The sequence below is a fragment of the Takifugu flavidus genome, chromosome 22, assembly GCF_003711565.1.
Source record: "Takifugu flavidus isolate HTHZ2018 chromosome 22, ASM371156v2, whole genome shotgun sequence".
NCBI classification, from domain to species: Eukaryota; Metazoa; Chordata; class Actinopteri; order Tetraodontiformes; family Tetraodontidae; genus Takifugu; species Takifugu flavidus.
In genome coordinates, this window is record NC_079541.1 from 3,025,613 (window position 1) to 3,053,066 (window position 27,454).

The 27,454-nt window shown below is 46.7% G+C and overlaps 2 protein-coding genes across 11 annotated transcripts in view; both read left to right on the plus strand.

The window, feature by feature from the left end:
- The window catches only part of nrcama (neuronal cell adhesion molecule a), a 28,040-nt gene extending 21,582 nt beyond the window's left edge, over positions 1-6,458 (plus strand). For 4 of the 9 annotated variants that reach the window (XM_057022798.1, XM_057022799.1, XM_057022802.1 and 1 more), the window contains 4 exons: positions 46-222; positions 2,043-2,174; positions 2,242-2,320; positions 3,682-6,458. In XM_057022798.1, coding sequence (XP_056878778.1) covers positions 46-222; positions 2,043-2,174; positions 2,242-2,320; positions 3,682-3,916 — 623 coding nt within the window. In that variant the 3' untranslated portion in view covers positions 3,917-6,458. Of the gene's footprint in view, positions 1-45; positions 223-337; positions 371-1,004; positions 1,071-1,345; positions 1,469-1,569; positions 1,726-2,042; positions 2,175-2,241; positions 2,321-3,681 lie in introns of all 9 variants that reach the window. The other 5 variants (XM_057022796.1, XM_057022800.1, XM_057022797.1 and 2 more) reach the window with 2 other exon arrangements.
- Positions 6,459-7,048: 590 nt separating this feature from the next.
- cntn1b (contactin 1b) lies at positions 7,049-16,223 on the plus strand. Of its 2 annotated transcripts, none has more exons than XM_057022803.1 (24): positions 7,049-7,205; positions 9,066-9,185; positions 9,260-9,295; positions 9,378-9,504; positions 11,073-11,251; positions 11,332-11,427; positions 11,502-11,714; positions 11,792-11,888; positions 11,967-12,151; positions 12,234-12,358; positions 12,433-12,550; positions 12,625-12,775; positions 12,848-12,975; positions 13,058-13,230; positions 13,309-13,432; positions 13,674-13,841; positions 13,958-14,107; positions 14,186-14,256; positions 14,334-14,586; positions 14,659-14,780; positions 14,856-15,045; positions 15,122-15,243; positions 15,318-15,474; positions 15,558-16,223. In XM_057022803.1, exons 2-24 carry the CDS (start codon positions 9,131-9,133, stop codon positions 15,638-15,640), a joined length of 3,123 nt encoding a protein of 1,040 aa, XP_056878783.1. In that variant the 5' UTR covers positions 7,049-7,205; positions 9,066-9,130; the 3' UTR covers positions 15,641-16,223. The 2 variants fall into 2 exon arrangements, with proteins under 2 accessions (XP_056878783.1, XP_056878784.1); XM_057022804.1 differs by lacking the exon at positions 7,049-7,205 and adding an exon at positions 7,267-7,517.
- Positions 16,224-27,454: the final 11,231 nt, after the last annotated feature.

Sequence of the window (27,454 nt, forward strand, 5' to 3'; positions counted from 1 at the left end):
GTTTCTGCGCTGAAGAGTTTTCCCACCACTGCTCTTTCTCTTCAGTGAACAGCACCCACGAGCTGGAGCCTCCCAAGATCAGGACCTTCCTGGCCAACGAGACCACCTTCACCTTGCACAATCTGAACTCCAGCACGCTCTACAAGTTTTACTTAAGCGCCAAGACAATCAAGGGCTCGGGCCCTTTCACCACGGAGGAGGCCTTCACAGTCATGGAAACAAGTAAGCTACTTATTTATGTCATTTACATTCCAGTCCAACAATAAAGGAGTGACCAGTTTAGATATTAGCAACGGCTCACGCCTCCTGTCTCTCTCTTCCCCCCCCCCTCATAAAGTTCAAACTCAGCCCCCCGTAGTGACGGGCAAAGGTAACACATGAAATCGCAGGTTTCTGCATGATACCCATTAGAAATAATTTTTTTTAAAGTGTAAAAACCAAGTTAACACAGTACTTTTAGTTTAAAGACCCCTGCATGTCGCCAAGTTAGCATGTCTGAATCACTACCTGTGGACAGGCTTCTGCTCTGTAGGAACGGTAGCAGCAGCGTAACCATCAGGCTTCAAATAACCCCCGCTTTCATTTATCACCGAGTGCATGATGCTTGGGAATGTTTTCATATCTGCCTTAGGGCAATTATTTGCTCTAGGCTACTTAGACTCTGACTGGGCTGAGAGTTTTGGGCCTTGTTTACAGGAGAACGGGAATTTGGTAAAACGGCAAATTCACTGTTTTTAGCATCACGCGAAACACACTGCCCCCTTGTGGCCCGCTGTGGAAACTACAGCGTTTTCTTTCCACGTTTGTGGGTTCAGCAGACGTTTTGGAAAGGCTTTCCTCTGTATGTGATACTCTCAAGACCAGGAAAACAACACCGTTTCCTGCAGGTCGTTCTCTTGTAAGCGGGGCCTTAATGTCAGACGGAGCTTCCTCTGGGAAGCCAGACCTGCTGTTTTTTTTAATCTGTCTTTTCTGTTGTCTCACACGTCTTCGTCTTCTTTCAGGCCCCACAGAGCCCCTACTTCCAACCTCTCCCATCACTCAATCTCCGCCTCCCCTGTCTCACAAGGGTACTTGCACTGTCCCTTCTCTACCACCCTGATAATCGGCACATTTTTTTTAAAACAGTGCCCCTCCTGGCTGATTAGATGCATTGATTTATTTAACAGCCTTGATTCACTGATTCCTACTTACTTCTATGCTCATGTTAAATATCAAAATCATATCCAAACCAATCCCAAAATAAAGGATTCATAAGCTGGGCACAGAGAGTTTGTCTCAGTATGTATTTCAGAGTGTGATGTCACATCTTTTCTCTGTCTTTCTCTTCCTTGTGCATGAACAGCGCCACCTGTAGGCCCCGCTTTTGGCACAGTTAACACGTCTGTGTCCGAGGAGGGCGCAGTGATCAGCTGGGATTACTTTGGACACCATAAGAATGTATATGTGGAATATATTGTAGAAAACAGTAAGCGCTGCCTTCACATGACCTGAACATTTGCCCGTAGCGCACCTGAATCCATCATTAAAATCCAGATCTTTCTTCTCCACCTCTTACACCAACTCTAGGTAAAGAGGACTGGAAAAAGGAGTTGGTTAATGGTTCACACTGGCACATGATTAAAGGGTTAAAGCCGGGGACTTCCTATAAAGTCCGCGTGGTCGCTAGAGACCCGAATGACCCGACTGTCCACAGCACAGATGAAGTTCTGGTGGCAGTGCCAGGTGAGGTGGCATGCCTCAGCATAGATGGTCATTCTCGCCCCCCCTTTTTTTGTCTGGTCTTTAATTTCTCCATCCCCACCTATTTTTTGACACCACAGAACATGTAGCAGTTAGCTTGTTAGCATTAACGCATGCTAATTAAAATGAGCGCTTCCGGGAGATCCATCTCTGTTGCTGTTGTCGTCCATTTTTAATCCATTTTTAACATTTCAGTCCTTCCGCCATCCTTCTCCGAGTTGCTGCATGCGAGGTCGAACACATTCCACCTAGTTTTTCAGCACCTTGCTCACACTTTGCCCCGTCTGCTCCGTCTCCAGCTGTGCCCAGCCGTCAGGTGGACATCGCCACTCAGGGGTGGTTTATCGGCCTGATGTGCGCCATCGCTCTCCTCATCTTAGTCCTCCTGATAGTGTGCTTCATCAAGAGGAACAAAGGTGGCAAATATCCAGGTGAGGCACAGGTTACCGCCACAGCATCTCGTGGGTGGGTGGAGTTTAACTTCTGTGACTTCCGCAGTGAAAGAAAAAGAAGATGCTCACCAGGACCCTGAGATCCAGCCCATGAAGGAGGACGATGGGACATTTGGAGAGTACAGGTGAGAGATATTTCGAGTAGGCACGCCATACATCTAAAGGAGCTGACTCGGTCTTTTCTGACATGACTGTTTGCACATAGAACCTTCCAGCAGCCTCCAGAGTCAGACTTCATTACCAAACGCTCCACAGAGGCAAGGCAAAGCTCTGCGTCTTCTTATGTTTAGTCCCAAACCGACCACTTTAACCAACACATGAGTCTAATCAACCAGCTTCAGACCAAAAAAACCCCATCATAACCAGTAGCCTAATCTCTAACTAGGTCATCTCTATGCTAACGGTCCTCAAAAGTATAGCAAAGTTGCTTATCTAATGATGGTTTTAGAAACACTGAACTTTTTAAAGGCAGTTGTTGTGGTTTGTGACTTACTTTTGATGTGTCCTTCCATTTTTTTTCTCTTTAATTTATCATATTATTGTTATTTGGTGGGATTAGGTCTATGGAGAGGTAAGATGAGATGTAGTTTTCTGATGAAAAGCATGCACAATGGAAATGAAGTGATTCTGCCATGCGTGCACACTCCAAAATGATATTATTATTATTATAGGATAGTGCCAGTAGTGCACAATATGTAATTTTTTTCAAATAATGCATTCAGCCTGAACTTTGAGATGCGGTGTATGAAAGCGGAAGTTCTTGTTAGCACAGGATGTTTTTTCTCTTGCTGAGGACGTAACAGCTTTTATCTTGAGGATTAAAAGGTGCATTTTTGATCATCGCATGGACACCTCTGCCATAAAGGCTAATTTAAATGAAGTATGGAAATGTGGAAGTGAATTGTACAGCATGCATATACAGAGCTTCCCCCAAACGGTGGTCACAACCCCAAACCTGAGCAGGCTAAACGCAACGCTAACACCTTCATGCTGTAGCTGTGGCTGAGCTGTTCCACTGTACAAGAGCTGCGGCGTGTAAAAACAAAAGAATTCTGCCCTGATCTGCATTTGCAGACCACAGAAATCTGTTTTAATGACATAATTAAAGACAGTTGATGCTTAACCGCCGACCAACCGCGGTAAAAGTGAGGCTAATGAACCCCAGGATAGAGGCGCACAAAGAAACCATCGACATTGACAATCAATGATAACTATTACTGATCATAAAAGGGGCATCTGAGGCATCACTATTGGAGGTGGGGCTTATTCCTTGACTGCAGCCTACCACTAGAGGGTAGTAGAGATCTCTTAGCCTCACTTTTAGGGAGTTGTCTCGCCAATCATGTGGCATTTGTGCAGTGGAAAAGGCACAAAGCTGATAATATGCTAATGATTAGCCTGTTCTCAAGGTTTATGACCACTGTGGCTAACCGACTTCACCAGAATCGTTTCCCCAATAACTCCGTGTTTTCTCTATCGTCTATAGTGACATGGAGGACCACAAGCCGCTCAAGGGGAGTCGGACGCCGTCAAACGGGACGGTCCGCCGCGACGAGAGCGACGACAGCCTGGTGGACTACGGGGAGGGCGGGGACGGACAGTTCAACGAAGACGGCTCCTTCATCGGCCAGTACAGCGGCAAGAAAGAGAGGGACACGCACGAAGGCAACGAAAGCTCGGAGGCGCCGTCGCCCGTCAACGCCATGAACTCATTCGTCTAACGCAGGCGCGGGTGCCTGGCCGTAACCCTCGCTGCGGTCGAGCCTCGTCACCTTGGCAAATGTGACGACAGGGGCCTGGCCTCTGTCTTGGCAGTTGCCAAGGCGACGGTCACAGCGGCCACCTTACCTTTACCACGGCGACCCGTCGGACATCGCCGATAACGCCCTCATCTCCACACTCCCCAGCCCCTGTCACACTGTGACCTCTGACCGCCACGTCAGTGTGGCCTTGACCGGCCCCCCCCCTACCCCCCAACCCCCCCACCCTCCTTCACGAGCGTTGCGGCGCGAAACGAGGGACGCGACCCCTCGTACGCGGAGGGAGGAAGAGACGTAGCTGAGCGGGAGGAATGTACCGGAGAGGCGTCCTGAGCCCAGGCGTGGCCAGGCGTGTTAGTGCCATTGGATTTCTGTCCACAAACTAAACGTAAATATATATTTTACCATTCCACCACATGCTCACAGGCAGGTAAATATGCATCGAACCGCACTCACGAGCACCTGCATGGACTGAACCGAAGCGGACGCATTTGGTCATCCTGGTCCTTACAGAGGTCAGATGGGCGGCACATAGGAAACCGTGACAGCAGCGTCTTCGCGGATGCAACTCAAAGTAGAAGCTAGGTAGGACGTGCTTCGTTGAAGGATGCTGTTTGTATATATGTATTAGACTAAAGGTAAGCTATACTGGGAGGTCTGGGACCACTCCATCACCTGTACCAGCCAGCCTGAATTCCCACACTGCGTTCACAACAGCCACGCTTGCTTTCTTTTCTCCACGCGTTGCGTTGCCGCTAACAGCGGTTACACGCGGTGACGTGACCGATCCAGCGTCGTTGTCGAGTGCTTCCAGTTTGAATCGTGCGCCACTGTCCGAGCATTTATTCCGAGTATTGTCAGAGCCACTTCCTCTGTTTGTTGCAGGTTATGCTGGCAGGAAAGGCTGCTGAGGGTTAGCATATTTGGGGTCGACATGTGAGAGACTTGCTGCATGGTTTCTAGTGCCTTTTTTAGCAAACGGGAACTTGGATCCATCGCGTAGCATCCATCTTCATCACGCCGATTGTCGGAATTGTGCAGGAAAACGTCACATTCACAAGAAACAGCCCTAATTTTTTGAAAATTTGATTGTCAAGACAGCAAGTAATCGCCTCGCAGGTCTTGCTACGAGTTGATCGTGACCTGTAGTTGCAGAGGATGCTAGCGGCTCGCGGGGAGAGCAGCCGCCGTCCTCCAGGCGTGTTCACGTAAAGCAACTGTAAATGCTGCCACATCCTTCTCGGATCGCGAACTATGAGGCCACGGATGGTGGCGTGGCGTCCAATCTGAGCTCCTTTACGTCAGCACCCTCAAGGGCGCCGGGATGATGTGGTCTTACAGACAATCAGACGCTCGGTGATTATCAGCAGCGTGACCGAGGACACAAGACGGATGCTAAAATGTGAAAAGAAGACGCAAATTTCATTCTTCATCCACGGAGGAGAAAGTCAAACCGTGGCAGGAGAGGCCTCGAACTGAGTGAGACTTGAAAGGGTTTGGACGGAATACTGAATGTGGAGTCTCTACGTGAATTAAAGATATACGTTTTGCTCGCCTCACTGCACATGGTAAAGCACACCGGTGACCGTGGTTTAGGCATTTACACTCATGTACGTCGTCAGTTTTGCACTCCTGGAAGTGAAGGAGGCTTGAATGTTGGGGTGCATGAGCGCGTTAAAGTATGTAGCACATGCATGCTACCGTGTCGACGCGCGTGCGTTATATAGCTTTTGCTTTGTTCCCCCTTCGACGAACGTCTAGAATCCTCACACCTGTGCAGAAGTAGACTCAAACCGAACTGTTTTTTTTTCTTTTCAAGAACATTTCCACATCTTAACTTGCATCAAGTTTTTAGGTTTCGCCGTGCGTCAGCTTTCCACGTGTAGATATTTTTGTTGCATTTTGTAAATAAGGACTCGGATAAATGGAGCGTAGAGGCCAGTGGAGTCGACTCAGCCCCGCTGCAGCGTGAATTAGCGTCGCTCGAGTTGGGATTATTTATCGTTTTTTGCTGTGAAATGAACTTTTATTTTACATAATTATTTCTTTGGACTTTGTCAGGTGGATTTGTTAGCTCAAGTGTTTGATCCCACCAGGTATTAAAGGAGATTATTTAACTTGTGACTGAGCTCTCGTGACACCCATACCTGTTTAATTCAATCAGCATGTATCATTTCAATCACATCTACTTCATAACAGATTTTTTTCCCACAAAGTGTCATCCATAATCTAAAGAACACTGTAATTTAAACAGGGTGGAACTAATATGCAGACTGGCACATTTGAGTGTGAATACCCTGGAAACGTGTTCTAGTGACTGGTGAACTTACAGTAGGTAATACAGTTTATGATATGATAAAATATGACTTTCTGATTAATGTTGAAGCTACATGAGAAGCATGAAAGGCTGTCGAAATGGTTTACTCTACAACATAATAATAATAATGGAAAATATTTTGTATTTTAAATTTAATGAAAACAGAAATAAATGTTGGTTTCAGAATTTCTTTGGTTTTATTTGATCGGCTAGTAAAGGGAACAACACCACCACCTAGTGGCCAGACTTGGTAATAAGTAATGTAGAGCACGCATGCGCAGTAATTTATTACCCTTTAATTGATGAGAACACACGATCGGACCAATAAAGACCATGCTGCAAATCTTACTGAGGTTTTTACTTTATAAAAACTACAAAAACAAACATCTTTCGTGTTTTTTTATCCGCTTGATGTTGGTAAAGTAGCTGCAGTTTGTCCTGGAGCACTTTTGTAACACATCTGTACCAAATAATAAGTATTTATAAAGATAAATACAGAAAAGTAAATAAATGTATGTTCCTTTTCCTCGAATCTTTCATTAATCACGGATGCACGTGAAGTCATTTCTGATGCACAGCATGTGGTCGAGTATATGGCGAGTATTCTTTTATCACGTTTACACTGCGTGAAAACAGCAAAGTAATTAAAAAAAATCTCATTCAGTGGTTTATATAGAGAAAACAACCCTGCAACCCCCCCAGATAGGTTTTATTATTATAGCCAGTATTTCCCACTCGCAGCCCTGTCATCCGTCATCCTCCTCTCATGGACCAATCAGAGGCGCATCCGGGCTGCCAGCCGCCTCTCCGCCAATAGAAAAGTTCATTCCGACGGGACGTTTCGGCTGGTGGGCCGGAGGCATGACGCGGTTCGGGTCCAGGTGTGCCATGCGGAGACCTGACTGATCCATCCCCCCCGTTTCTGCTTCAAAGGTAAGCACAGCGGCACCGCAATTGAGTTTGCGTGGCTCCTCTGGGTTTGGGCTGAGGGAGGACGAACCGGCACTGCGGCGCTGCGCCGCAGAAACGGACCGGGAGTACCGCAATGCAGAGCAGCCGAGTCCTGGTGCCGCTCGGTCGCCGCCGGACTGCAGCGAGATGAGTGAAGGTTCTGGTTGGGATCTAGGGCGGCTGCGACCAGGCGCGCCGGACAAAAGAATAGTTTGGGTGCAGCACTCGAGTTCGTTTGGAGTCCATGATGGGATGGGACGGCGCGGTGCTGCGGATGCAGGGAGGGGACGCAAGGTGAAAAGTGCCGGATGCTGCGGGCTTCAAGGGCGCAGGAGGCACCAGGGCAGCTATTTATGAAGGCGCCTCCATCTCCCACCCAGAGTAGATGGATTATGGATCCCGTCCTGAATTGCATCTAAGTTTGTGTATAAATGTCAGAACTGTTCTTCTCATCCCGAGGTCTTTACCCTATTGATCCCCCCCCCCCCAGCCCCCCATTATTTAATAGGCTGTGATGGCTTCTTTAAACATGCTGAACCCTGTGCAGTGCAGAATCAGGATGATAAACAAATCTTTTTTTAAAAATTCGTCTTTTATAGGCATCGAGCAGTAAACACGACAATCGCTCGGACAAACGCCGCCTCAGCTTAATACGGCTGCTGACCTAAATTTCGCTGCTCGTCCCAAAGAGGATCTGTGCGGGATTATCGCAGGCTGGAAAAACCCATGAAAGCAGATAAATTGATTAAAAATGGTGGAGCGCTGTTCGTCTCTAAAAACAGCCGGAGATGCAGAAGTGAAGATGATTTGTTTGTGCCGAGTCATCAGTCTTGGGCCCTGGTGCTGCAGTCTGTGGGTGTGGAGGAGCCGAGCCCCCCCGCTGCACCGCTGCACTCTTCTGCTACTTCTGTGTGACGAAGCTCCCTCCTGAGGCATCATGGGAGGTGGCTGGCTGAGGCTCTTCCCCTCCATAGTTCCCCTTCCATCCAGCATGAGTCAGCAAATCACAGCGGGACATCAGAAGCCCGATCTCTGACAGACGCTGACCCTTTAAGCATTTGCTGTGTTTGAAATACCACCTGTTTCTGACCCCGTTGCCCATCTTGACCTTTGACCTCGCCGGGGAGGTTATTATCTTCAGCAGACTGTCGAATGCAAAAGTTTAGATTATGTACTGGGGGAAAAAATCCCCAGAAAATGGAAATTGTGCAGTCAAGTCTCAGTGCTCATCTTTTATTCCACGAGATGACGTGCAGCAGATCAACCCTCCCCCAACCCCCCCTTCCCGTTCCGGTTTCTCTTCGGCTCATTTCAGGTTTTTTTTTAAACATTGTGGTAAACATTTGCTCTGACATGTAGAAACCCTTGAATGCACCAAACCCAAAATACAAGATCTCTCTTTATTGTGTAATACTCCGAGGTGAAGGTCGGTGAAGAGGTGGTTCTGAGGTGTGCGGCGTCATTCGACCCAATGCTGGTTTCCCTGGTTGAGTGAAGGTTGATAATAAAAGAACTTGTGTTTATCGCAATGCTTTAGCTTTTATTTTGACCTTTCCAGGAGAAATACTGGACACTCCTAAGTCCGTCCGTCCATCCCTCCCTCCCTCCCTCCATCCCATAATAATGGGAACCATGAGCCTCTCCCCTCAGCGTACTTGCACGGCTGCTGTCAGAGCTCTGCTGACTCACTCTCCTCCTAAATCATAGATATGACTCCAGTCCGTTCCACCCCGGCTGTTTCCTGCAGAGTCATCCTCTGGATGTTGCACCTGAGGAGCATCCTGATGTTTCTGCTGCCATGAAATCAAATTAAGAGTGATTCCTCATATCTGTTTCCTTCAGCTTGCTCTGGTTTATGTCCTGCCCATCGTCCTACACCTCCTCCATCTGACTGACGCTCTCCTGTCATGGCCGCCGCTGCGTTACTGCTCCTGGGTCTCTCCGCCTGCTCGTCTCTTACAGGTAAGAGGCTCCAAGATATCGATTCCAAATGTTCCAAATGTTTCAACCACATAAACCTCGTCGTTGCCTTGCAGATGCCATCCTGTTCGGAGAGCCCAGGATTTATGGAGGTGAGTTCCTGTTCTGTCAGTCAAGGTGATGTTTCAGATGTACTGTGATGGAACAGAAGTGATTCAAATCCCAAACCACCAGATGATGCAACTGGATACGGACCCATATTTGAGGAGGAGCCGGTGGATGTGGTCTACACCGAGGACTCACCTGATGGGAGAATCTCCATGAACTGCAGAGCAAGAGCAAACCCGCCTGCTTCATACAGGTACCAGCAGCTCCAGTTAGATACCAGCAGCTCCAATTAGATACCAGCAGCTCCAGTAAGATACCAGCAGCTCCAATTAGATACCAGCAGCTCCAATTAGATACCAGCAGCTCCAGTAAGATACCAGCAGCTCCAGTAAGATACCAGCAGCTCCAATAAGATACCAGCAGCTCCAGTTAGATACCAGCAACTCCAATAAGATACCAGCAGCTCCAATAAGATACCAGCAGCTCCAATTAGATACCAGCAGCTCCAATTAGATACCAGCAACTCCAATAAGATACCAGCAGCTCCAATAAGATACCAGCAGCTCCAATTAGATACCAGCAGCTCCAATTAGATACCAGCAACTCCAATAAGATACCAGCAGCTCCAATAAGATACCAGCAGCTCCAATTAGATACCAGTAGCTCCAGTAAGATACCAGCAGCTCCAGTAAGATACCAGTAGCTCCAGTTAGATACCAGCAGCTCCAATTAGATACCAGTAGCTCCAGTTAGATACCAGTAGCTCCAGTAAGATACCAGCAGCTCCATTAGATACCAGCAGCTCCAATTAGATACCAGTAGCTCCAGTAAGATACCAGCAGCTCCAATTAGATAGATACCAGCAGCTCCAATTAGATACCAGCAGCTCCAGTAAGATACCAGCAGCTCCAATTAGATACCAGCAGCTCCAGTAAGATACCAGCAGCTCCAATTAGATACCAGCAGCTCCAGTAAGATACCAGCAGCTCCAATTAGATACCAGCAGCTCCAGTAAGATACCAGCAGCTCCAATTAGATACCAGCAGCTCCAATTAGATACCAGCAGCTCCAATTAGATACCAGCAGCTCCAATTAGATACCAGCAGCTCCAGTAAGATACCAGCAGCTCCAATTAGATACCAGCAGCTCCAGTAAGATACCAGTAGTTCCAGTTAGATACCAGCAGCTCCAATTAGATACCAGCAGCTCCAATAAGATACCAGCAGCTCCAGTTAGATACCAGCAGCTTCAATTAGATACCAGCAGCTCCAATAAGATACCAGCAGCTCCAATAAGATACCAGTAGCTCCAGTTAGATACCAGCAGCTCCAATTAGATACCAGTAGCTCCAGTTAGATACCAGCAGCTCCAATTAGACACCAGCAACTCCAGTAAGATACCAGCAGCTCCAATAAGATACCAGCAGCTCCAGTTAGATACCAGCAGCTCCAGTTAGATACCAGTAGCTCCAGTTAGATACCAGCAGCTCCAATAAGATACCAGCAGCTCCAGTTAGATACCAGCAGCTCCAATTAGATACCAGCAGCTCCAGTTAGATACCAGTAGCTCCAGTTAGATACCAGCAGCTCCAGTTAGATACCAGCAACTCCAATTAGATACCAGCAGCTCCAGTTAGATACCAGCAGCTCCAGTTAGATACCAGTAGCTCCAGTTAGATACCAGTAGCTCCAGTAAGATACCCACAGGTGCTGCCACGTTTCAACTGCATGTGCAACAATTATATCTTCAATTTGCAAATGGTGGTTCCAAAAAGGACTAAATTAAAGCTGAACCTCTCTGTTCCATTCCTTTCACTGACAGGTGGCGCCGGGGGAACTGGGAGATCAAGCTGATGGAGCAGCCTGATGAACACTACAGCCTTGTGGGGGGGAATCTGGTGATCAACAACCCCAAGAAGAAACACGCTGGGGTATACATCTGCGTGGCCAGGAACACCTACGGCACCGTCATCAGCAAGGAAGCCCAGCTCAAGTTCGGCTGTGAGCGCCCGAACACGGCTCGATCATCTCATCGCCGTCCTCACCTGCTTATGTTTTGCATCTGTCTCCGCTGGATGTAGATTTGGAGGAGTTTCCTCAGGAGGAAAGAGACCCGGTGCGTGTCAAAGAGGGACAGGGCGCGGTCCTGCTGTGTGCTCCTCCTAATGCATGGCCAGGTGTGTAAAACAAACGCTCCACGGGCCCTTTAGCGACGAGACCATCCTGTTCATGCTCGTCTTTGGCTCTGCAGAGGAGGTCACCTACCGCTGGATCTTCAATGAGTTCCCCGTCTTCCTGAACACCGATCGCAGGCGCTTCGTCTCCCAGAAGACGGGGAACCTTTACATCTCGAAAGTGGAAGCTCAGGACGCCGGAAACTACTCCTGCTTCGTTTCCAGCCCCATGATCGGGAGGAGCGTCTTCTCTAAGTTCATCTCGCTCATCCCCCTAGTACCTGAAGAAGGTTAACATAAAAAACAACATGCAGGTGAATGAAAAAAAGGTTTTTCTGGAGCTTAAGTGGAACATTTCTGGCCTCAGGTGAGAGAAAGTACCCGGCAGACATAAGGGTAAAGTTTCAAGACACCACCGCCATGCTGGCGTCTAATATCACCCTCGAATGCTTCGCGCTCGGGAAGTAAGAAGCCATTTGCCAAGAATCCTAAATGAAGCTACCTTTCATTTTGATTAATCTGTGGGTTTTTCCCCGGTTCAGCCCCATACCTCACATCGTTTGGAGGAAGGTGGACGCCACAGACCTCCCGCCAAACCACGAGATCAGCGAATCGGGCGCCGTGCTCCATCTGTACAACGTGCAGTACGACGACGTGGGCGGGTACGAGTGCGAGGCCATCAACACAAAGGGAAAGGACTGGCACAAGGCTTGGGTCTACGTGGAGTGTGAGTCCAGAGCGCTTCTGTCACGTACATTTCTACTTTCGACTCTTTCTGACAGTTAGCACGCTAACTTTTGTTGCGGCAGCTGCCCCAGAGTGGGCGGAAACCATCAACAACACTCAGATTGACATCGGTTCGGCGCACAGCATGCGCTGTGTGGCGATGGGGAAGCCCTTCCCATTCATCCGGTGGTACAAAGATGGATATATGGTAACAATTTCACACAATTTAAGGACCAAATCCTGCAGTAACTGGAACTTACATTGGTTGTTTGTGTTTCCCAGTATGGGAAAGGGGAGCTGAAGTTTTCCAGTCTGACTTTTACCGACTCCGGAATGTACCAGTGTATCGCTGAAAACTTCTGGGGCATCAAATATGCCAACGCCGAGCTGCGAGTCATAAGTAGGAACACCTAGCTGAGCAGAATTCCGTGGTGTTCTTTTGAAATTGATGGCAACATCTATTTGTCTTTTTAGCGTGCGCTCCGACGTTCGAGTTCAACCCTGTGAAGAAGCAGCTCCTCGGAGCTAGAGATGGTCGCGTAGTGATCGAGTGCAAACCCCGAGCTGCCCCTCGACCACAGTTCAGGTGGATGAAGGGCAAAGAATTGCTCTTCAACAATTCCCGGTCAGTCCAACAGTCACCTCCTTAAACAGTAGCTACCGTCAGCACGGCTAAACCGATGCTACTTCCATTTAGCATCTCCATCCTGTTTGATGGGAGCCTGGAAATCCGCAACGCCACCAAGAACGATGAGGGCGTCTACACGTGCTTCGCTGAGAACAGCAAAGGGAAGGCCAACAGTTCTGGCTACCTCACCATCACAGGTCCGAGGGCCCGTGAGCCGCCTGAAATATAGATTTTTGCTATTAGTGTCATCAGCATAATGCTAAAATCTCTTTTTATCAGAGGCTACCAGCATTACTGTAGCCCCCGAAGACTCCGAGGTGAAGGTCGGCGAAGAGGTGGTTCTGAGGTGTGCGGCGTCATTCGACCCAATGCTGGACATCACCTTCATCTGGGCTATAGACTTCCGGGTCATCGACTTTGACTCAGAGTGGCAGCACTATGAGCGTCTTTGGGTGGGATGGTTCTTCACTCTTCTCCCATTTTTAAAAACCTGGTCCTAACTCGGTCTAAACTCGCCTCTTGTCTCCTAGCGCGATGATGGCAGTGGCGATCTGAGAGTAAAGAACGCCCAAATCTGGCACGAAGGGCGCTACACATGCACGGCTCAAACGGTGGTGGACAGCGACGTGGCATACGCGGATCTAAAAGTTGTAGGTCTGTACTGACATCGAAAATCATCTAGAATTGTAGTTGATAGAAAACAAATCTAGATGACTGAGTAAAATCTCTTGAAAGGGTTCCTTTAGTGCCTAGCTGGGAAAATGCAGATCACGTTCTTCTTCTGGAAGCCTCTGGATCCATGAGAAGCTTTTTTTGCCGCTTTCATGTGTAGGTTTACCACCAGGAAGCATCAGGTTATGCCAAATCTAGCGGATCTATTATCTCCTTCCTTTAGGAAGGCCAGGGCCTCCCGGTGTGATCCGTGTGGAGGAGATCGGGAACACATGGGTGAAGCTGCGGTGGACCAAAGGGGCGGATCACAATAGCCCCATCCTCTACTACACCATCCAGACCAGGCACTACTGGGCTCTGAACGAGGATGACTGGAGGAATGCCAGCACCTGTAAGGACTGCTCTGTACCAGCAGGGGGCGACATCTCCCCACAGTTTAGCTGGTCCCAACATGACAGTAAATACCAGCGATTTAACCACAGATTCATTGGTTTTGTCCCAATTCAGCTCCAGCTTTTCTCGACGGCAGCGTGGAGAGGGCAGAAGTGACAGATATATACCCCTGGCTGGAGTACCAGTTCAGAATCATAGCCACCAATGAGCACGGCTCCGGAGAGGCCAGCATCCCGTCCCTCAAGATCAAAACCTGGGACGCTGGTAAGGAAAGAACATTCCCACAGTTCACAAAGAGGAATGAGACTGGAAAGTGACCTACTGACCTTCTGTTCCTCTCAGCTCCTGTGGTTTCCCCCACCAATGTAGCTGGTTACGGAGGCAGAAACGGCGAAATCGTCATCACGTGGACAGTAAGCATGCACACCCAAAAACACTTGCTAGCATTAAAAAGACACAGATTTCTTCCTCTCTCTCCTTCCCCTCTTAGCCTGTTGAGCCATGGCATTTCTATGGCAAGTCGTTCGGCTACATCGTGGCGTTCAAACCCCACGACGCTTACGATTGGTGGTACGAGACCATTTCGGACCCCGAGACGAGGCGCTACGTCCACAGGGACTCTTACTTCATCCCCACTGAGGAAGACTTCCAGGTCCGAGAGTTTCAGGTGAAGATTAAGTCATTTAACGTCAAGGGCGACGGACCCTACAGCCTCACCCAAGTCATCTACTACCCAAGAGATGGTGAGAAAGATTTAAGTTGATGGACCTTCCTGGAGCAGCTAGGCTAACTTTCACCCAATTTTGACCTTTCAGTACCAACCGAGCCTCCAACAGATGTGTACGCCAGACCGGTGTCCTCCACAGAAGCTCTGGTCTGGTGGCTGCCAGTGGTGGACACTGGGACGAGCCTCCAGCAGTACATCGAAGGGTACCAGGTACCGCATTTAGAACCATTTTAACCACATTCCAGCATCTCGTACCTTTGAGATCTCACCTCCTGGATCCCACAGGTTAAGTACTGGAGGAAGTATGATGATCCAGAGCCGGGAGCAAACCGCATATTTGTCCCCGCCACAGTCAACCAGACTCGGTTGGAGAACATGCTGCCAGACGCTCATTACCTCATCGAGGTCCGCGCTTTTAACGGCGCGGGCCTGGGACCACCCGGAGAGCATTGTGAGATGTTCACAAAGCGAGCACGTAAGGGGAAATCTGAACGCTGCTCATGTTTAAATCAGCGTTCTTTGAATAATATCATGCTTGCGTTTGTTTCCAGCACCACCAGAACCTCCCAGGATGTGGCGCTATATCTCCTGGACCGGAAAATGGTTGTACGTGTGGTGGGATCACATCCAGTACGACTGGTTCGGGAATATCTCATTCCCACTGTACTACAAGGTAAGTGCGGAATGATTTTGATGGGTTGTTTTTTTGTGCGTAATGTCACACTTAACGGTGCGTTCGTTGTCCAGGTCATGTTCAGGAAAACGGGCTACATCTACGGGAAAGTTTACATCACCGGCTGGCACTTCATGGACTTCCCCATGCCTCAGGTGGGAGATTTTGAGCTGATGGTTCGCGGCCGTTACGAAGGTGGAGACGGCCCAGTTAGGAAGATCAGGATTCAGGGTGAGATTAGAATCATGGGTTCATTTTTTTTTAAAAATTCCTCTGGCTCATTAGTCTCAACATTATCCTGATTTATTTCTCAGGTAAAGCAGCTACGATGGAGCCGAGCCTCAGCCTCCTGGCCCTGGTGCTGCTGGCGCTGTGCATTGTGGGATTGCAGATCTAAGCGCGCTGAAAGCGACACGTGCATGACGGACTCTGGGGGAGTATTGGGACGCGCTTAAAGATTCAAACGCTCGTAGTCACAGATAATCACGGGTTTGAGGCTCACGTCATGCATCTGCCGTACCGCCGCACCGTTGTGAGCTCCACTTTTTAAGTGGTGATGAGTTCAGAACGTGCTCAACTCTCATGTCAGACTCAAACTCTGGACAATGGTATGTTTAGATGTTCATAGCCATGTATCACACGCAATCTTTAGTCACCATGCTGCTCCTTTAATTCTTCGGTTAATGTGATAAAAGTTGATGATTTTGTTTTATTAGACATTTTAAAACGTTAAAAATTATAGTTTAATGTTAAATACAACAACATTGTACGTGTATTTCAGTGCTAAAATATTCAAATTGTTTCCGAGCAAAGCAAACACCTGGTGTAATAATTGCATTGTGTCAGCAGAGGGCGCCACATTCACACGTGATCACAATCAACTGTAAAATCATCCTTCTGATGTAAATATCAGCTTTCCAATTAAAAAATATATTGCAGCATAGAACAAAAATAAACAACAAACTGCTTCAAAATTTAAAGCACACATTCTTCCATTTGCATCTCTTGCCTCAAGAGAAATGTTAGTTCGACACTACGGTGAATTTTTCTTTTGTAAGAGTGAAATATACTGTATATAGAAATATATGGGGTTCTTTTTGTTTAATAGCAAAAGAAAAAAACATTCCTGTGCCTTTGGCAGCGCTTTGATTGCACATGGGGCTGTTATCTCTCCAATTTCCACCTTTTATTACCAGTGTTTCTCCCATTTCGCTCCCTTCCACCTGAAACAAATTACCTGGAGCCAGAAAATCCCGCAGGAGGCCAGAATCAATGTTTCCATCATTTACAAACAATCACAGCAGACGCGCAAAGGTGAGTCTCCCACAGCGGCGCAGAAAGCTATTGAAGATCTTTGTGTTTTCTTTTGTCTTTATTTACAGACTGTGGTGACAGTGAACGCAGCACCGCAGCAGCCAATGCAGCAAATTAACTCCATTCTTACTTTAACGTAGCAGTAAAGTTAAATAAGACACACAAAGATTTATTTGAGTCAACACAGCGCAGTTAAGATCCCCCCCTCTTCTGAGTGAAGTGCCACTGAGCAAGGCACTTCAACGCAATTTATTCACGCAATACTTGACTTAATGTGCGCAGAGCTGTCAAAGTTTGAGATATGCACACAACAATGAGAGGACTCTTATAGTAAAGGGCGAGGACGCGGGATTTATTGCATCAATATTCACAAATTACAAGACAGACGCGGAGAATCGTGCCTAATCATGTAACATTTCAACAGTTTTAGCTTGAATTATAGATCAAAACATTAATTTGCCCTGAGCATTGATTCAAGTTATCCTCAGCTTCACCTCGCTATTAAAAAGCTTCTTTGCATCAATAATAATTACAATAATTAGCAGCTCAGGTGTTCTTTTATAGCTTTTTTGTTGTTCAATTAGCTCCTGCTGTCTCCGACAATCATCCCTTCCCAGGTGTCAGGGCGCCGCCCGCGTGGCGTCCCGAAATGCTCTGGAACGGAGCTGATTATTTACCCATTAGATATTCCCTTTACTGCTCCCCATTTGATCAGGAGATGCTCTCCCGGCTGACAGGTTCATCCAGAGATGATGGAAGCACATAAATAGGTTTAATAATAGAGGAGGAGCTCTCGGTGCTCAAAGCCGCCGTTCCCCAACTCTCAGACGCTTCGTGTCTTCATCCAAACCCTCTTTCCTTCCTCAGATCAGTCCCCCCCCCCCCTTTAACCACATGTTTCCTTGCATGTTTTTAATGGATGTTTCTGCTGTAGCCTCTTAAAGGGGTGGCTTTTACCTTCCCTTTACATTAAAAGTGAGGTAAAGGCTGATGCTACGCTGCTAGCTTTGGATAGTCCCGCTCTTTCTGCTCTCTAAATGCAGAATTAACAGCAGACAGGTTCCGTTTATGTGCAGCTCATCCTGGTCCTGCCAGATTTGTGCTCACGCTGCAACCAAGACTCCTCAGTCTGCGTTGGCAGCAACACCAAATCCTCTTTCTTCTGGGATCGCTGATGCCAGGGGAAAAAAAACCCAAGTCCAATTGCAGATTCCCAGGCACCTTGTTGTTTCATACTTGCTCTGTTGCTCCTGAAATTGGCAGCGCAGAAGGTGCAGAGGAGTTTTGAGATGATGCTAAATGTTAGCATGAACTGCTAATCTGTTCATCATTAGCGAACATCATTAATGCAGAACTAGTGTCATTTGTGCAAATAGTTCATTTATATACTGAGGGGCATTTATTGATATTTCTTTTGTTTCCATCTTTGTAGTTTTTTATTGATTGTTTTCCTATTGGGTCTCTTTTTTTTCCCCATTTTTCCTGATTGTGCTGATTTCTTCCACCCGTGTCTCGTGGAAGACGAGACCAATTGTCTCGTCCTTCCTCACCTGGGTCCAATCGTCTCGTCCTTCCTCATCTGAGTCCAATGGTCTCGTCCTTCCTCACCTGAGTCCAGTGGTTTCGTCCTTCCTCACCTGAGTCCATTGGTCTCGTCCCTCTCTGTCGATATTAACCGCTCGTGTTGTCCTGTGTCTATTTGTCCTGTTTGTTCAAACAGTTTGACTACTTTGTCCACACAAGACAAAGCCAACCTAATTTATCGGAAAACCTAAGTTTATTTTTTCTGGAGGGTGAATTAAATCACTATCTGACTGAATCACTGTGGTTTAAATGAGATCATCTGTGCCTCCAATTACTAAGAAACTGTTTCCAACATCTAAAAAGGGAAAAGCTCTTTTATATTTTGGATCTGACCATGTGGTGCCAATTATGCTGATGTCAACCTACAATCACACCATTCTGGGGTTTAAATTCAATGTTTTTCTTCGGCAACATGCTAATGCAGCCACAGTCTCCTCAATACAAGGTGGCTGAAACTTTTATACCACTTCCATGTGGATTTGCATGTTTTTGGTGATGACTTTTGGTCTAACAGTTGAACCTGTGTCCTTAAATGAAACATTTTTCGGTGACATTACAGACATCTCAGTGAAACAGACAATCTTTGATGATGCATTCAAAGTAAAGCCATCTCAGTTATCAGTTTTGGTGGATCTTCAAAGAATATTCCTAAATGAAGATTTAACAGTGGGGGAAAAGAGCTTTTTTTGCTCCTTCTGTAGATTTGCAGGCTATTAGAGATCAGCTCCAGACAGGAGAGAAGGGCTGTGTAGCCATTAGTGCAGCCTCTGTCACACTGGAAGTCGCGCTGCAAAGGATGGATGTCAGGAAGTGAAACCTGTGGGGGGGGGGGGGGTCGAGTCTGAAAACACCGCCTGGCAAAATTGGACCCATCTCTTCTCCCCCCTCAAGATAAAGATGGCATTTTATCCCACGTTCCCTGCAGCAGGGAGGAGATGACAGGAAAGCGCGGCAGAGCTCACGTTACCTCAAACACCCCCTCAATCTGGGGGGTGGGGGGGGGGTTCTCTACGGGGGCCCTTTTATAAAGAACACTCTTCATTTGCTCGCAAGGTCGCGCGGCTGCTATTCAGCGACTGGTAGCAACAATTGTCACATGGTTTAAAGCGTATTCCTTCAGGGGGATTTGAAGCATCGGCCTGACAGCAGCTAAAATGCCAAATGGTTCCAGCTGGTGTCAGAGCTGCCAGGACGCCACCGCGACGCCCCAAACGGGCTCAGCTTCGACCGCAACCAGCGTGACCCTTTTTTTGGCGCAATAGCTCATTTTTGTAAGGTGACACCTGCCGCCACTCCGCCCCCCCCCCCCCCCCCCCCCCCCCCCCCGCCTGTGTGACATGCAGATGTTTTCACCAGCACCAGGAGAAATATCATATAATTTTATTTCTGCAGAAAACCAGGCGGTAAAGATGCCAGCCCTTGTAAATGTTTACATCCCTGGAAGGGGGGGGGGGGTGGGGGTAGCAGGAAAGATCTGACTGTAAATTCAGACAATGGCAGCGTGCGTTTGGGTGAAAATAAAACTCCAGGCCATAAATGGACAGAAATTGATATCTCATTTGACAAACAGGCACGCGAGGCACGCCGGGATGTGTTGGGGAAATCGCATAAGCAGGTCAAAGAAGGCGGCAAATGGGCTGATTTACTGCTCATCAGGCCACAAGCACAAAGGCAAATGAGCTAGCGTGATGCTAAGTTGCTGCTGTTGCCTTTGGGGGGTGGGGGGTTACCGGTGGGTATGTATAGACCACCAAGTGTTTGTATGTGCCGAGCTTGATGGCTGTAATATTTCTGATTTAACCTAAGCAAGAAACCCTGGACGACTCTGGACTATTAGCATCATCCATCATCACAGCAATGCACGTCTTTTATTGATGACAGTCCATAATTGTCAGCTCATGTTATTATTATCCTGCCATAGCAGGAAAACTTTAATATTGGGATATTTATCGTGCCTGTTTCGATAACAGAGTCTAGCATGCTAGCATTATCTATGCAAATTAGCACTAAAATAGCCGACATTTCCACTGAGGCTGCTGCTGTTGTCATCGGCTTTCCAAACAGAGAAACAAATTAGCACTAAAACCGTGTTGTCTTTTAATAGCATTTTATTCTTCCTTCTCCTCCTTGACCGCACACAGCCCATAAATGTGAATAAGTGTTCTGGGAGCTTTGTGTTGTGGAAAGTTAATGCGTTATCACCTTACTTGAGACAAATGCATTTTTAATGACCTGCCTGTGCTTAAGGGGAGACAGGCATCGGATTATGCGAAGTAAGAGAAAAACGCTAATGGATATGGTTCCGGGCTTTTGCCAAAAGGCAAACTTGGCAGTTTTGGAACCTCCTCGGTGGAATCCGTTAACCTACATTTGCTTTATTCCTGAAAAGCTTCACCTGCATTCCAAAAGATTCAACAAGAAACCCAATTATCAACCTTAAAAACATTCTCGGTGACTTATTTCTTTAAATATTCCATGTGTTCTGCTCCTTTATCCATCCCAGCATGGTCATACGTGCATATCAAGCCTCTTAAAAGGCATTTACACCTAAACAGACCCTGCTGCTGTCCACCATGAGTCTGGGGGAAGGGTTCGTGTAGCCTGGGTTGTTTATAGCATCGACTGAGGAGATGCAAGAAAGACGCGTAGCATGACATCAACTTGCACTTAATAAAGGACCGTCCTACCAAGTCCCAGTAGAGATGATTCCACAGCACTGGATTAGTCATTGATGGATGACACCAGCTCTCCTTCCATTGTTCCTGGACATTAGGTAAATTCCCCCCAGCTCCCAGCTGATGTCACCATAGTGATGGCACTAAGATCCCATGTTTGGAGGAGGAAACCTTGAAATAAACAGGGGACGCTTTCCCAGATGCTTCAGTTTGCCCCCCTTCCCAGAATCTAAAAACGCGTCCCATTAGGAGTCTGGGTCTTCCAGGATAATGGAGCCTAAAACGACCACCCGGGTGCAACTTTGGCGTCCCTTTGTGACCATTTTGACGGTCGGTTCTCATCAAACGTCGTTAACTGGGAACGCTGGAGTGGAATCCATCAGTCAACCAGGACACGTCCGTCAGTTTCTGCCCCCCATGCACATCAGGAACAGCATGAGCTCACGTGGCTCCGCCCGTCGTCGTGATTCATCTCCGCCTGCGCTGCGTCTCGGACCTGTTAGCGACGACGTCGGGGCGAGGACCTGGGCTGGACCGTGTGACGCTAACAAGTGGGGACCGACTGGGCGTCCTGGGTTCATCGCGCAGGTTTGAGAGGTGAAGGATCTGGACAAAGGTCCTGACCCCGTGAGCGTCGGGATGAGATGAAAGGTCAAAGGTCAGGTGATTTGGCCTAATAAGGTCAGACAGTGATGCATTACAGTAGCTTTAATTTTTTTTAAACCACGTCCGTAAGAGACATAAAATCCTTCAGAACCAGAGTCAGATTCATCAGGAAAATCAGTCATTAAACAACAAAGTTGCAGTCTAGTCTCAGGTTTCTGCCTCTTACCCACCATCTGACTCACTCCAGACTCGATTATCTTCCTTTTCAGGCCCAACATGCTGCCACACACCGTTTGTACATTTCTGTTTGCAGACAATAGAGAAACCTGCCAAGCCGTGCGCACACACAGCCCGTCACCGCCAGCCTGACACGGCTGGCGCTGGAAGACGGTTGGCTGCTGAGGGACGTCTGGGGGCTTTCCACACCTTTCTCAATCAGCTGGCATCTGGGTTTGAGTGAGAGGAAAGGAGATGGAGCATCAGGTTACTGTGTTGCTTTTCCATATAAGTGTCAGGAAATAAAGTCAGTTTTTTCATTTTATTTATGCATGAAGTGATGTCATCAAGAAAGACCTGATGTAAAGGAGGACATTCGGTGTATTAAAACATTCTCCAGTCAAACCTGAAGGTTTCTGCTACGGTTCCATCAGGAACACTCGCAGCTCAAAGGTCAGTCTTTGGTTTACTTCCTGCCTTTGGGTCACTTCCTTTCTTTTGTTCACTTCCTCTCTTTGGTCTACTTCTTCTCTTTGGTTCATTTCCTGTCTTTGGTTCATTTCCTCTCTTTTGTTCACTTCCTGTCTGTGGTCTACTTCCTGTCTGTGGTCTACTTCCTGTCTTGGGTCACTTCCTGTCTTCGGTCACTTCCTCTCGTTGGTCTACTTCCTGTCTTTGGTTCACTTCCTGTCTTTGGCCACTTCCTCTCCTTGCCCAGATGAAGCTCAGGAAACAAATGAGGAAACAAATTGGTCCATTTAAAGTGGACTAGAGAGCTTTTTTTTCTGAATTGCTCCAATTTCTGATTATCCTCTGACAACGCCAACGAGTCACCTTGACAGCCTAAACATCTACTTCCTGTCTACCACCATGAAGATGCTCATGGAAATATCTGCAAAACAGTCCTGCCATGATAAGGATTGAGCAGAGAGCTAATCTGGCTAATGTATAAACAGGAAGTCAACCTGAGAGGAATCTGCATCCACGGTGGGAAGTGAAAGTGTGACCTAAAGACCCTCAGACTAATGAAACTCCGTGGCTCCGGCGTCAGGCTGACAAGCGTGACTGTATGAGATACAGTTCCTCAGACAACAAGACTCGGCAATTATCTCCACCGCGGGCCAATCAGACGCGCCGCACCGGAGCAAGACGGTCGCAATCAATCTCCCCGGCTCGTAATGAGAAACATATTTCTCTCCGCCGCTGAAAGGCTAATCAGCGGCTGAACAGACGGGTCAACAGGTCCCGTCGTGCTAAGATGGCAGAACAACGGAAACTCCATCGGCCTCCGCGGCTGGACCGTCGAGCAAGGTTACCTTCATCTCTGCCGCCCGCTAACAACGCCGGGCCTGCAGCATAGATCACCTGCGCTCCGGCTCCAGCTGTTCTGCTGTCTGATAAGCACCCGTTGATCGGAACATCTGCGCTCCCTCCATCCTTTCTCTGCAGGAACGCCATCAGGGCCGCTCCTGCTCCTGAATGCAGCGCGGGCGCATTAACATAAAACTTACAGAGTCGAAATGCATCGAGGGGAGATGTGCGTTTATATGTAATTAAGTGCTTAATGACCGAATTTTATGCAGAATGTGAACTTCAGAGTGCAAAAGCCGTAGCGTTTATGATTATCCCGAGGAAAGAACTGCAAACATATTCAAAAGAATAAATTAGAATGGGGGAAAAAAACACCTTTATTTTACCCTTTATTCATTTAGGAGCGGGATTTTTGAAGCAGGCTACATAATTTACTACGTTTGGTTGTTATAAAAAAGATGGTTTTTGTGCAGGAATCAAACCTAATCTCTGAGTTTTCAAGTGCTGCCCTTCAAATTTTAATTTCTACCTTTGTATTATGGGAATATTTTATGCTAAAAGTGGCAGTCTTTAATAATAGTCTGAAATTTACATCCCCCAAAAAATTCCCAAAAAGCTACCTGCCAGCAGCTGCAATCAAATATTAACAACACAAGATTTCTTTCTCTCTTTCCTTCCTTTTCTTATTAATGAATTAAAGATAATTTTGTTCACTTATAGCTTGAGATGGTTTTCATTAGGATGCTAAGCTAAGCATGATATGATCATTTGAACTGCCGCAGCTACAAAGCTGTAAAGTAGCTGCATATAATAATAAAAGCAAATAAAACATAATAATATACTTGTAATAGAGCCTTAACATAATACTGAGTTGTTAAATAGAATTAGCATTTAATGCTAGCATGTAATTACTGTGTGTGTGTGTGTGAGATGCACTCACTTTTAAATGATTTTTAAGGTGATAATAATCAGAAAATGTTTCTATAATATCAATTGAATTAATCTCAAAGATGATGTCAAACTTCAGGGGTTAAAGGGATGTTTTGAGGTGACCTCAGCCTCCATCTGACCCCAAGTGACTCCCAGTTTATGACCTGTGAAAGGACACAGATCCTGGTGACTGCAACCATAAATCCATATTAGCTGCTGTGAGGGGGCTAATTGGAGAAACCATTATTTATTAGAGAAGAGCCACATTTCCTGCCCTTCCTATCTGTGTGGGACTAATAAGGACGGGGCTTAGACGCCCAAAAACCATGTTTGCAGAACACATAAACTCTCCTGTGATTGGCTGTTGGTAAATAGAAGAATATTACAGATGGCAATGATGATTTAATGAAGAAAAATTGTGATTTCTAATTATTTTGAGGATGAAATAAACAAAAAGTTTAGGTAGCAGTTCATCAATGGAACTATGGTGGGGGGGATTTATTAATCAGTCATGACTTTGGGAACAGGTCCCCCTCCATAGATGCTAGCATGTTGCTATGTCATATTGCTACAATATATAATTATAATTAGTTTTGTGTAATAATAGTATACTAACTAAAGTTCAAGGTCTGGTGCTAATTTCTTCATATTTTTAATGAAAATTCGATTCGTGAACTTCTTCACACTTGAGCCCTGTGAAAGGGTTCAGATACTCACAATAGTAGAATTAAATTGTTTCCTGCAACACTGAGTTTTTAAAAAAAAAAATATTACAGAGGATAAATAAACATGTGGGGGGTCAACACACTCCTGAAGTTCTGATCTACTGAAGCATGACCCTGTGAACTCCTCACTGTTTTTATTCTTCCGTCTGCATCAGGATGATTCTCATGCATTGGAAGTAGGGGAGCATGACAGGGGCAGATGGAAAGGCCACAGATGAACAGGATTTGCTATCGCTCATGCTGCCAGAGGCCAGGACAAGCCCGTCTATTCTGATCAGCTGTTACTTCTCTCACCTCTTCACAACTCTGCATTTTCTGCTTTATAATGTGATGAAACATTCAAAATTCTAATTTATTGCTTTTCTTTTAATTAACGCTCAGACAAGATGCCCTGGTAAAACTGGAACTCTTAGATTTCAAAATCCTGAAATTATTTGGAGAAAAGTACTGATTTAAACTGTTGGAAGCCCCAAGAGAGTTGAAATGATGGTAAATTCCCAACCGTGCCCTCTCAGATCGGGCAAAAAAACTGAATGACCCACCCTCAGCAGGGTGGTGGGAACATATTCGGATTTAATCTATTTATCTAGCTGCATCTTAGTCTACATTTAAATTGAATGAATCAATTATTCGATTCAAACGTTTGAAATCGCTGTATTCTGTTTCATCCTGGATCCGTTAAACAAGCCTCTCTCTCCTGAGATGAAAGTTTTTGACCTTTTTGACCAAAGAGGACCCCCACAGGCCCACTGGATCGCTCCATCCATCGCTCTGAAGAGCCGATTGCTAAAACAGCACAGAAGACAGTGTTGCATCGTGGCGTTTGTCGTTGTTTGCTTTGGAATTAGAGGCTTTGGTATTGCCTCAGAAGATTAGGGGAGATTATTGTGTAATCCACCTTCGAGATGGCTTGTTGGCCATGGCTGATATCTCCAGCTAAAACTGGACTTTAGAAGTTAGACGAGCTCACGACGACCTGCTGTTTTTGGTGGGAAAGAAGCTGACGCGTCAACAGTCAACACAGTGTTGATTCGCCTGTGTGACAGGAAGAGGCCATTGCAGTGACGGATCCCTGCTCCCTGCTCCTCTCTTATCGTGGTCGTCATATTCCACGGTTGCCCCGGCAACCACCGCACGGTGCAAGGCGTAAAAAGGCGGCAGGTTGAGACACAGGCTAACCGAGAGCAGCGCCACTTAAATTTCCTCGAGATCGATTTGATTAAAACACACGACGTCGGTTCAGTCATATCTGACAGGGTAATATATCCGTGACGAGCTGCTGTGCGGCGCATTTGACAGGGTTATGGCACGCCAACACTGGGATGCCACAATAAAAACCTGCACTCTGACCTGCCACGCTATTAGCCCGGGAAGACGGCTGTAAAAAGCAAAAACAACAAAATGGTTTTATATTGGATCGTAAACAACTGAGACGACTCCTGCTGGATTAGAAAGGCCAGGTTTTATAAGGTGAAAAGTAAGCCTGTTGCTGTATGTTTCCTTTGATTCGCATGTCTGTGAACGCCTCGTCACACTTTTTTGCATTGTTTTTCTGTTATTTACTGTTGGGCAATTTTTCAGGTGTTATTACATGGAAGAAACCAGATTCCATTGACTAAAAATCCAGATAATTGTATGTTCCTGTCTTTGTTTGTGTCCCTTCCGTCCACCTGATTGCTCGAATGTCTGTCACCTGTTCCTCATTCTCCCCCACCTGTGCCCCATTTCTCATGCCCCGCCCTCTTGGGTATTTAAGTGCCAGAATCGGGTGTTTGTCATGCACCAGTCTGTGCTGCACTGGTGTAGGTGGGTTAGTGGCTGAGATTCGGGGACAGTGAGAGTGTGTTTACTAGTGAACATTTTACTGGGAAGCTGGGGTCTGGTTGAGGATAGAAGGGATAAGGGTGGTGTTGGCTCAGCCTTAGCATGGACGGTCACGTGATTATAGCCATGAAAGTCCTCACAATGATAGAATGAGCACATGTGAGTTTGTTTTAACCAACAGTTGTGGGGGAGGCCTCCATAATCGTGTTAGAGTTGTAAAGACGGGACCATTTGATATGTGCATCTTGTTGACCTTCGGGGTCACGACAGTGACGGGATCACGGCCAAACCCTTCTGTCACGGCTGCTTTGAACGTCACTCTAACTTATGTCTGATCTTAACAGATGGACGACCACAGTAAAACAGGCCCTAATTTGTGTTCTGTTACCTAAATCACAGCCTTTGTGTGACTGTACATCACATTAAGCTGCAAAGTCACCCCTGATATAATGAAATAAGGCCATTTTTGGTTCTCACATGTTGATCTTCCAATGTCTTTTTATGTTTCCAAATAAATTACATAAATAGCGGGATCAAATGAAACCATAAATTACTCTTTGATGGCTCATTTTTTCCTCGTAAAGATGCTATTTTCTTTGCTGTGCGACCATCAAGAGGACAGTAAAAAATTTTATTGGTCACTTCGGGAGAAGATTGGACCAGCAGGGGTTGCTGGAGGCCCAGCAAGTCAATCAGGTGATCGATCTGGTGCAGATCATTGTGTGCAAATAAAAGGGGATCAAAAAATCTTTGCACACACCTGGATGTACTGAAAAGAACCAGAACATCAGGAAACAGAAGAGATAATACTCTTGCGCTTTCCAGTCATGTGACATCTTGCTCTGTGTGGAACAAATCCTCGGAGACCTGCAGGTTCTCCCAGTATGGATTGGCCCTGCCTCGATCGCCAAATTACTGTATGTTCAACAATCTGTAGTTTATTGAGCATATTGACTGAGTGGGCAACTAGCGCTAGTTAACTAGCCACACCCTTGCTGGCCCCCACATTAACAGGAGCTTCTTTCT

Bases quoted from the DNA above. Each gene is read 5' to 3' on its own strand.
- cntn1b (XM_057022803.1), top strand. From the start codon at position 9,131: ATGGCCGCCGCTGCGTTACTGCTCCTGGGTCTCTCCGCCTGCTCGTCT. The intron at 9,296-9,377 runs GTGAGTTCCTGT...CCAAACCACCAG, and splicing joins AGAGCCCAGGATTTATGGAG to ATGATGCAACTGGATACGGA. The intron at 12,976-13,057 runs GTCCGAGGGCCC...TCTTTTTATCAG, and splicing joins TGGCTACCTCACCATCACAG to AGGCTACCAGCATTACTGTA.